Source organism: Lepisosteus oculatus, chromosome 2 (assembly GCF_040954835.1).
Source record: "Lepisosteus oculatus isolate fLepOcu1 chromosome 2, fLepOcu1.hap2, whole genome shotgun sequence".
Classification (NCBI taxonomy): Eukaryota; Metazoa; Chordata; class Actinopteri; order Semionotiformes; family Lepisosteidae; genus Lepisosteus; species Lepisosteus oculatus.
Window position 1 is genome coordinate 75,302,355 of NC_090697.1, and position 11,393 is coordinate 75,313,747.

General features: G+C 55.1%; 1 protein-coding gene across 2 annotated transcripts; it reads right to left on the bottom strand.

The window, feature by feature from the left end:
• Positions 1-259: 259 nt before the first annotated feature.
• On the bottom strand, positions 260-9,609 carry lhfpl4b (LHFPL tetraspan subfamily member 4b). Of its 2 annotated transcripts, none has more exons than XM_069183720.1 (5): positions 9,339-9,609; positions 8,333-8,805; positions 3,690-3,917; positions 3,328-3,385; positions 260-2,518 (listed from the first exon to the last, which is right to left on the bottom strand). In XM_069183720.1, exons 2-4 carry the CDS (start codon positions 8,754-8,756, stop codon positions 3,360-3,362), a joined length of 678 nt encoding a protein of 225 aa, XP_069039821.1. In that variant the 5' UTR covers positions 8,757-8,805; positions 9,339-9,609; the 3' UTR covers positions 260-2,518; positions 3,328-3,359. The 2 variants fall into 2 exon arrangements, with proteins under 2 accessions (XP_069039821.1, XP_069039825.1); XM_069183724.1 differs by having other exon boundaries at positions 8,333-9,228.
• Positions 9,610-11,393: the final 1,784 nt, after the last annotated feature.

Below are 11,393 nucleotides of genomic sequence, written 5' to 3' on the forward strand. Positions count from 1 at the left end.
TTATCCGTTTGGTCCAAATGTTTTCAACATCTTTATAAGCAACCCCCCCCACCCCCGCCCCATCATTTTTAGGTTCTCTTAAACAAGTGGTCACTCATGTTGTAGGAAGATGTGCTGTTTGAAAATGTGAGGACATTTGTAGGGGGGAGGCACAGTTTAATTATCCTGGACACACATCAGCCTGAACCCTGAGCCAGGTGCACCCAGGCACACGTATGGCCTCTGTCCTGCCAGTAATACCAAGAATCTCAATACTGAATGCATTTAGCAACACTTTATTCTGTCCTGATAACAAGAGGGAAATCCTCACACAGATACAATGTATACCCGATCACGTGGAATTTGTTTCAATGCCTACTTTCCTCCTTGACAAGATAAATCACATACACAGTAGGGGCTACAGCAGTACATGCTTTACAATTCTAAACTCAACTGGCTGTACCTGAGGAAGCACATGCGTTGCTCCATTCAGAACTGCAGGACTTGTCCTCTACTTGCAGAATTGGGATCCACAGAGTTTAGGCAGAAATGTCACTCAGCCTGGAGACCTCCTGTTCCTACCATAGCCTATCGTTATGTTCATCAAGCTAACCAGCTTAACTAGTTAAGGAGGTGGCTGGGGGGAGATTCTGGAGTGGATGGGCACAGTATGAGCTCTGAAGGTCAGTCTTCGCTGGGGACCCAGAGCACAGCTGTGGAGCCACTGGCCCTTCTGATTCCTGCGTTCTCCCGGTCTTTAAAGCTGGACTTCCCAATCCTGACCCGAAACCTGAAGTTCTGACTCAGCAGAACTCTAGATTATTTAACTGAGCCCCCCCATACAACGAAGGGGCGGACATTGCTATCGGTAAATACTTGCAACTCGAACATGGCATCGGTAAAACAGTTTAAGAGGCCTCCTGAAACTCGGAGTTCAACCGAAGCTCCTGCTGAGCACGGAGATGCCCTGTGGACCTCAAGCCAGCCAGCGCTGGGCACAGAGAGGCCAGGTTTGGGATCAACATGAGGCTCTGTGGATCGTCACCCTCCATCACCGGGACGGAAGCAGTCTGGTCCAGCAGGGTGTCCTTGACTTGAGACCACAGGGATTGAGAAAGGGCCACGACCGGCCGGCTCCCTGGGTCCAGACTGCAGCGCTGGAGGTGTACAGCAGGGCGTCAGACTCCTCTAGAACATCTAGGTGTCTTCTAGGTCTGCTCCACCCAAATGCTCAGCGACACAGTTGATCGAATTGTTTAATTCACGACAAAACTGTTAATACCTCCAACCAGGCGTGATGGTGTTTTACAACCTAGGTACCTGTATGTTTCCTGGAGTGCATTTTATTAGTAACCAATTGTAAAATCCTTTACCTGTGGAATTAAGAATATTCTTAGGCGAACTGTGTTTAATCGTGTTATTGACTACTCAGGTTGCACCACAAACCCGGAGGAGCTAGATCTTCCAGGAATGGAGTTTGACTCCTCTAGTTTATGAGGAGATCCCACTGGTCGGTGAGCAGAGATCTGAGAGAGGTTGCTCCGCATGGGAGTTTGGACCTTGGCTGGACTTTAAACCAGAGGACCCCCCTCCAGAGGTTCCTCTGGGAGCAGGGCCACAGCATCCTGCTCCGGTCCGACAGGATGAAAACTCCCTCAGGACCAGGAGAGACGAGAGATGTGTCTTCCCCCCCATCGCTCAGTCCTCCTCTGCCCCTGCTGTCTGAAGAGAGGCTGACGTCTTGAAAGAGGCAAGAGACTACTGAGAGGTGGAGGGAAATATACTAAACCACTCCTCCAGAACAGCAGTATAACTTCACCCATGAAGATTCGGTTCTCTCCTTAGCTGCAAAACATTACATCATCACTGCAGTGCTAACCATCTCTCACCAGTGCTTATCCCAGTCTTATTTAAATGCCTTTTGCACAGTTTACAATATTTATTCTTCTCTTCCATCTCACTCACTGTATAAATTGTTCAGGTTGTCCTCAAGTTTGTATCAGTGCAGTGTTGAAGTGCTGTAGTGTCCAGTCAGCGTGGTCTGTATCAGTGCAGTAGTGTCCAGTCAGCGTGGTCTGTATCAGTGCAGTGTTGAAGGGCTGTAGTGTCCAGTCAGCCCACATATCGGCATTATCAACCCCCTCCCTATCTGTCTCATGTCTGATAATGTACAGAACAGATTGTCTTCATTTACCTCCATCTGTTCTCTATTAGGCTCAGTGTACTGACAGTGGACTAGGGTTTAGTATGCTTGTATCACACGGCTCTTTCTCCCTAAATCAGTAGCCATGCAGAGCATCACAGCACAGAATAGTGCCAAAAATAAAAAGTCCTCATTGCTCAGCACATAAAGGCAATTTTCTTTGCAGGGCTGCAGTTGCCAGGTGACGGTTGCTATGCCGATGGAGTGAGTTATGTAATCAGGAGATGCTGTTGAAAGGAGGGAGGCAGTGTTCTTGATGTTACTGCTGCTTATCTCCTGAACAGGAGGGTGGGGGCAGCAGTGATGAATCACATGAGCAGAGAGCACCAGAACACCCTGAAACAGAGAGGGGAGGGAAGACAAGGGTTATAAAAACAGAGCTGCAGAGAGAGCGAGGCATGATGGGAAACACGAGTGACAAGGACGAGGGAGTGAGGTGCAGCCAAGACACAAAGACAGATGAAGGAAAAGTAAAAAGTCAGTCAGGAGGAGGAGAGAGAAAAAAGATTGGAAGAGAAGGATGTGGTGACGTGAGGACAGTGAGACACAGGACAAGAGAGAGAAACAAGGGTTCGAGATAGAGGGAGAAACTGAGCTGAGAGGTTTGTTCTTTGAAGTAACAAGATACACCTGGCAGGAGGTTCTGCAAATACGAGTTCACAGCACAATTCATTCACAATCACACACGTGCTTATTCACAATCACAAGCATGCACTCATTCACAATCACAAGCACATGCTGATTCACAATCACAAGCATGCACTCATTCGCAATCACAAGCACATGCTGATTCACAATCACAAGCATGCACTCATTCACAATCACAAGCACATGCTGATTCACAATCACAAGCATGCACTCATTCGCAATCACAAGCACATGCTGATTCACAATCACAAGCATGCACTGATTCACAATCACAAGCACCAGCTCATTCACAATCACAAGCATGCACTGATTCACAATCACTAGCACATGCTGATTCACAATCACAAGTTCCAGCTCATTCACAATCACACACTCATTCCCAACCACACACACACAGTCATTCACAAGCCAGCGAAGAGAGTAGTCTTATACAGTATAAGAGAGTGCACTACAGAGTTCTTTAAAACAGTACAGTGCCCTGTGAATCAGTGTCTTACCTTTCCCCAGTCTTCCTTTCCATCCAGAGTCTCTAGGAAGCCAGGTGAAGACCAGGCCCTGTGAGAGAGGAGCAGGACTGTGTCAGATGTTTGTGTGTGAATACAATATGTGGTGTCCTTGTCCTGAAGGTGATGTTCATGCTACCTCAGGGGCTGTGCCTATTTCTAAAATGCCCTGAGAGGCACCTACAGTATCTTTCGGAGAAGAATAGGGCCAAGACGCATTAAAATTGGTGCTTTTTTCTCTGGGCAGATTCCCGACATTAACATGCTTCAGAACAGCACTGAGCTGCATTATTAAGAACAGGCAAGGCATCGTTGGCAAACAGTAAGTGCTCAGGTAACTTCCAAATGGCCCTCACCCTGCTTGCTGTCCTGAGGCAGGAGGGCGTCCTGCCTGTTGCCCAGGACGAAGGCCAGCGTGGCCAGGATAGCGGCGTCCAGCACGCCCAGCATGGCCAGCACGAAGGCCCAGTGCACGGAGCAGCGGCCCGGGGAGAAGCTGCTGACGCCCTCGCCGCACAGCGCCCGCATGTCCTCGCTGTCCCAGGAGTCCGGAAACAGCACACAGGCCAGGGCCAGGCAGAAGCCTGACGGAGAGGGGCCAGAGACACCCCCACACTGATCACACCCCTCTGTACACAGACACCCCCACACTGATCACACCCCTCTGTACACAGACACCCCCACACTGATCACCCTCCCCTCTGTACACAGACACCCCCACACTGATCACACCCCTCTGTACACAGACACCCCCACACTGATCACCCTCCCCTCTGTACACAGACACCCCCACACTGATCACACCCCTCTGTACACAGACACCCCCACACTGATCACCCTCCCCTCTGTACACAGACACCCCCACACTGATCACACCCCTCTGTACACAGACACCCCCACACTGATCACACCCTCCCCTCTGTACACAGACACCCCCACACTGATCACATCCCCCTCTGTACACAGACACCCCCACACTGATCACACCCCTCTGTACACAGACACCCCCACACTGATCACACCCCTCTGTACACAGACACCCCCACACTGATCACCCTCCCCTCTGTACACAGACACCCCCACACTGATCACACCCCTCTGTACACAGACACCCCCACACTGATCACACCCCTCTGTACACAGACACCCCCACACTGATCACCCTCCCCTCTGTACACAGACACCCCCACACTGATCACACCCCTCTGTACACAGACACCCCCACACTGATCACCCTCCCCTCTGTACACAGACACCCCCACACTGATCACACCCCTCTGTACACAGACACCCCCACACTGATCACACCCTCCCCTCTGTACACAGACACCCCCACACTGATCACATCCCCCTCTGTACACAGACACCCCCACACTGATCACACCCCTCTGTACACAGACACCCCCACACTGATCACACCCCTCTGTACACAGACACCCCCACACTGATCACCCTCCCCTCTGTACACAGACACCCCCACACTGATCACACCCCTCTGTACACAGACACCCCCACACTGATCACACCCTCCCCTCTGTACACAGACACCCCCACACTGATCACATCCCCCTCTGTACACAGACACCCCCACACTGATCACACCCCTCTGTACACAGACACCCCCACACTGATCACACCCCTCTGTACACAGACACCCCCACACTGACCACCCTCCCCTCTGTACACAGACACCCCCACACTGACCACCCTCCCCTCTGTACACAGACACCCCCACACTGATCACATCCCCCTCTGTACACAGACACCCCCACACTGATCACCCTCCCCTCTGTACACAGACACCCCCACACTGATCACCCTCCCCTCTGTACACAGACACCCCCACACTGATCACCCTCCCCTCTGTACACAGACACCCCCACACTGATCACACCCCTCTGTACACAGACACCCCCACACTGATCACCCTCCCCTCTGTACACAGACACCCCCACACTGATCACACCCCTCTGTACACAGACACCCCCACACTGACCACCCTCCCCTCTGTACACAGACACCCCCACACTGACCACCCTCCCCTCTGTACACAGACACCCCCACACTGATCACACCCCTCTGTACACAGACACCCCCACACTGATCACCCTCCCCTCTGTACACAGACACCCCCACACTGATCACACCCCTCTGTACACAGACACCCCCACACTGACCACCCTCCCCTCTGTACACAGACACCCCCACACTGACCACCCTCCCCTCTGTACACAGACACCCCCACACTGATCACCCTCCCCTCTGTACACAGACACCCCCACACTGATCACATCCCCCTCTGTACACAGACACCCCCACACTGATCACCCTCCCCTCTGTACACAGACACCCCCACACTGATCACCCTCCCCTCTGTACACAGACACCCCCACACTGATCACCCTCCCCTCTGTACACAGACACCCCCACACTGATCACCCTCCCCTCTGTACACAGACACCCCCACACTGATCACATCCCCCTCTGTACACAGACACCCCCACACTGATCACACCCCTCTGTACACAGACACCCCCACACTGATCACCCTCCCCTCTGTACACAGACACCCCCACACTGATCACATCCCCCTCTGTACACAGACACCCCCACACTGATCACACCCCTCTGTACACAGACACCCCCACACTGATCACATCCCCCTCTGTACACAGACACCCCCACACTGACCACCCTCCCCTCTGTACACAGACACCCCCACACTGATCACATCCCCCTCTGTACACAGACACCCCCACACTGATCACCCTCCCCTCTGTACACAGACACCCCCACACTGATCACACCCCTCTGTACACAGACACCCCCACACTGATCACACCCCTCTGTGCACAGACACCCCCACACTGATCACACCCCCCTCTGTACACAGACACCCCCACACTGATCACCCTCCCCTCTGTACACAGACACCCCCACACTGATCACATCCCCCTCTGTACACAGACACCCCCACACTGATCACACCCCTCTGTACACAGACACCCCCACACTGATCACACCCCTCTGTACACAGACACCCCCACACTGATCACACCCCTCTGTACACAGACACCCCCACACTGACCACCCTCCCCTCTGTACACAGACACCCCCACACTGATCACACCCCTCTGTACACAGACACCCCCACACTGATCACACCCTCCCCTCTGTACACAGACACCCCCACACTGATCACATCCCCCTCTGTACACAGACACCCCCACACTGATCACACCCCTCTGTACACAGACACCCCCACACTGATCACACCCCTCTGTACACAGACACCCCCACACTGATCACACCCCTCTGTACACAGACACCCCCACACTGATCACACCCCTCTGTACACAGACACCCCCACACTGATCACACCCCTCTGTACACAGACACCCCCACACTGATCACACCCTCCCCTCTGTACACAGACACCCCCACACTGATCACATCCCCCTCTGTACACAGACACCCCCACACTGATCACACCCCTCTGTACACAGACACCCCCACACTGATCACACCCCTCTGTACACAGACACCCCCACACTGACCACCCTCCCCTCTGTACACAGACACCCCCACACTGATCACCCTCCCCTCTGTACACAGACACCCCCACACTGATCACACCCCTCTGTACACAGACACCCCCACACTGATCACACCCCTCTGTACACAGACACCCCCACACTGATCACACCCTCCCCTCTGTACACAGACACCCCCACACTGATCACCCTCCCCTCTGTACACAGACACCCCCACACTGATCACATCCCCCTCTGTACACAGACACCCCCACACTGATCACACCCTCCCCTCTGTACACAGACACCCCCACACTGATCACCCTCCCCTCTGTACACAGACACCCCCACACTGATCACACCCCTCTGTACACAGACACCCCCACACTGATCACCCTCCCCTCTGTACACAGACACCCCCACACTGATCACCCTCCCCTCTGTACACAGACACCCCCACACTGATCACCCTCCCCTCTGTACACAGACACCCCCACACTGATCACCCTCCCCTCTGTACACAGACACCCCCACACTGATCACACCCCTCTGTACACAGACACCCCCACACTGATCACCCTCCCCTCTGTACACAGACACCCCCACACTGATCACATCCCCCTCTGTACACAGACACCCCCACACTGATCACATCCCCCTCTGTACACAGACACCCCCACACTGATCACATCCCCCTCTGTGCACAGACACCCCCACACTGATCACACCCCTCTGTGCACAGACACCCCCACACTGATCACACCCCTCTGTACACAGACACCCCCACACTGACCACCCTCCCCTCTGTACACAGACACCCCCACACTGATCACCCTCCCCTCTGTACACAGACACCCCCACACTGATCACATCCCCCTCTGTACACAGACACCCCCACACTGATCACCCTCCCCTCTGTACACAGACACCCCCACACTGATCACACCCCTCTGTACACAGACACCCCCACACTGATCACCCTCCCCTCTGTACACAGACACCCCCACACTGATCACATCCCCCTCTGTACACAGACACCCCCACACTGACCACCCTCCCCTCTGTACACAGACACCCCCACACTGATCACCCTCCCCTCTGTACACAGACACCCCCACACTGATCACATCCCCCTCTGTACACAGACACCCCCACACTGATCACCCTCCCCTCTGTACACAGACACCCCCACACTGATCACCCTCCCCTCTGTACACAGACACCCCCACACTGACCACCCTCCCCTCTGTACACAGACACCCCCACACTGCCCACACAGGCAGCACACCTACGGGTCACATCACAGAGAGTGACCTGACTCCCACTGCACAGCAGTTCGACCCGTTCCGGATATTACAGCCCGTCCAGGCTCTCCAGCCACGTGCTCTCAGCAGGTTCCGGAGCCCGGGAGCGGAGCAGGCCGCTGCGCAGTGGGAGCCCGCCCCCCGCCGGCCCGGCGCCCTCACCGGCGGAGAGCTGCAGCCAGGCGCAGATCTTGTAGACGGTGGCGGCGTTGCAGAATCGGAAGAGCGCCAGGCAGCCCACGCTGGCCCACACCAGCGCCAGCGACATGCACACCAGCACCGCGGGCGTCTGGAAGGAGGGCAGGGGCGTCAGGGTGCCCAGCGAGCCCCGGCACTCGGGCACCAGCCAGTCGGTGTCCAGGCACACCTCGAACAGCCCCAGGGAGCCGGCCAGCGGGGGCGCCCCCCCCTGGCCGGGCCGGTATCGCACCTCCCCGGTGCCCACCCAGGAGGGCTGGATGAGGATGACCACTTCGATGACGGCAAAGCACAGGGTGCACACCGCCCAGAGGGCGCCCACCGCCCGCGCGCTCCGGATGAACTCGGTCTGGTACAGCCGGGCCACCTCCAGAGTGTGGGGCTGCATGGCACAGCACAGCTCGGCTCGGCTCGGCTCGGCTCAGCTCAGCACAGGACTGGACAAGACAAGACAAGACAAGACAATAAGAGATAAGACTACTCAGCACATCACAGCACAGGGCTGGAAAAGACAAGACAGGACAATAAGAGATAAGACTAAGCACATCACAGCACAGGGCTGGAAAAGACAGGACAACTCAGGACAGGACAGCAGGGCACAAGCTCAGGACAAGGGCGCAGCGCAGACGCAGCCCAGGGTGCGAAATCAGAGCACTGCGCCGAACGGAGCAGCAGCAGCAGCTTCTGCAAAGCCACTGCCAAAAAAGGACAGCAGCACCGACGACTGAGAAGCCCATTCAAAGAAAGAAAGGACGTCGAGGATGCAGAAAGCGAGCAGGAGCAGTCCAGGAGGAGAGAGTCCAGGCTGCGGCAGGGTCACGGAGGCTGAAGACAGGCCACAGGGGAGAAAGGGGGTTTGGCTGAAACGATATCAAGGCATGAGAGAGGCGGAAATAACGAAGGATAAAGAATGAGAGGAGGCCGAAGTGTACACACAAGAAAAACAACACACAAGGACAATCACACCAACCGCTGGATCGAGGGAGAGAGAGGAGGACAAATTCTTCCTACTCGGCCTCTGTCCGTCTGCGGCCGATGGAGGCTCTTCACACACGAGTGGAAGGGAGGAGCAGGCCTGGAGGGGAGTGGGCGGGGGGGGAGTGAGATGATGGAAGAAATGGATGGGTGGAAAAAAAAAGATTGAGCTTTCTCCCCCCAACGCGGAATGACAGCTGCATCTGAAAATACTGCCGGGCCCAGAGTCGAGACGCCTGCAGAGAGAACGACAGCACAGCGAGGGGGAGAGAGAGAGAGAGGGGAGGGACTCGGAGCTCACAGCTGACTGCAGAGCTGCACCGATGCGGAATGCAAGAGACTGATTGCGGGGGGGGCGGGGAGGGGGGAGAGAGGCCGGCGGGGAGAGGCAGAGACGGAGATGCAGTTTCTGAGAAACACTCTGGGCTTAGAGAAACCTTCTTCCCCAGAATAACAAACCTCATCCAGGAATTCCCCACACCTACCAGAATTAGAGCACCTCACAATCCTCCAGGGATTGTTGGGGAAACTCAACAGAGCTGCAGCCCAGCGTGTGATCTCCTGTCGCAGCCCGAGGGACAGAGAGTGATATTCCCAGATCATAAGGTGCGCACCGTAAGTGTCTGTAAATGCTGTGTTGATTGTACCTGTTTCATCAATTGGTCGTGCCGATGAAGCTCTGAATTGGAGTGAGCGAGGGAGAGGGGGAGTAAGAGAGAAACAGCTGTCAGTGCAGAAAGAGCGAATGCAGAGGCTGGGCAGGCAGACTGAGCGAGAGCGAGAGGAAGCAGGGGCTGATGGGAAGGGGGTCGAAAGATGGACCGACGCCCCCCCCTTCCCTGTGCTGCCAGCTCCGGGCCGGTACTTCACCCCTCAATGTCACGCCATGCAGGAAAAGAGCCCGGCAGTAGGAAGACGAGCAGATTCCCGGATTCCCATCCCTGGGAACCACGGACTCTTCCCACACCTCCGCTCCCTGCTTTGGGAAGCATAGCTCCAGCAGCGCTGCTCCCGGTGCGAAGCCGCCCATCGAATTCCACCGCGGCCCTTTTAACGTGGTGGGAGGGGGCCTTAAACTTCGGGGGGCGCTTTGAGCTTGGGGGCTCACTGCGTGACTGGTCAGTTTCTACGTCCCCTCTGTGCAGAGAAGAACCTCCCTTCCCCTCGGCCCCCCTGCGTTTTCACTTCCCATCGGTCTCCCCGCTTTGGCAAAGCGCCCCCCAGGTCGGACTCTGGGACACGTGGGCCGAGACCGCAGCCGCGGGGGCAGGGGTACCGACCCAGTTGGAGGTCCTTCTGGGCCGTGCGCTGTGATCAGGAAACTGAGGGGGTGACAGAGCCTTCTGTCACAGACTGCAGAAAGTGCACGCTGTAGAAGTAACGGCAACTGGTTAAAATGGAATGGAAACGAATTTGGAACTGCTCCCAGCCCTGTACAGCCCACCCCATCATCCCACCAGTCAAGACATTCTTATGTTTACAGTACTCAACAACAGACTTCAGTCTCCTGCCCTGACGGGCTTGATCCGAGCTCACAAGAACGTCCTACAGCAAACTGCTGAGCTAAGAGAAAAAGGTCTGGTTCACGTATTCAAACACCACAAGGTCAACCCAGTGGACTTCTTCAGAGCCAGCAGTGAAGCATGAACCAGGCGACACGTGGAAACTGCAGGGAAGTGCATTTGAAACCAACGACAGAAGGCATTTTACACAAAGGGTGGTGGGGGTGTGGAACAAGCTGCCTGTCCATGTTGTTTGAAGGCGATATCCAGGTTATCTTTCAAGAAAAAGCTGGATAAGATCCTCCAGTAGTAACAGAGGGCACTACTTTACACAAAGGGTGGTGGGAGTGTGGAACAAGGTGCAGTTGTAGAGCCACAACCCTGTTTCTTTTCAATAAATAGCTGGATGAGATGACAATTGACACCAGAGGTGGTGGCAGGATTTTGAAGCACTGCAGCTGAAATGGACACGTTTCAACGTACAAATCATTCCAGTACTTAAAACAAAAACTATGTACTCAGCATTTGGGGCAGGGAAAAAAAAAAAC

Coding starts and splice junctions, on each gene's coding strand:
- lhfpl4b (XM_069183720.1), bottom strand. CDS start 8,756: ATGCAGCCCCACACTCTGGAGGTGGCCCGGCTGTACCAGACCGAGTTC. Junction 3,918..8,332: donor CTGGCTGCAGCTCTCCGCCG/GTGAGGGCGCCG, acceptor CCTCTCCGTCAG/GCTTCTGCCTGGCCCTGGCC. Junction 3,386..3,689: donor GCCTCAGGACAGCAAGCAGG/GTGAGGGCCATT, acceptor CCTCTCTCACAG/GGCCTGGTCTTCACCTGGCT.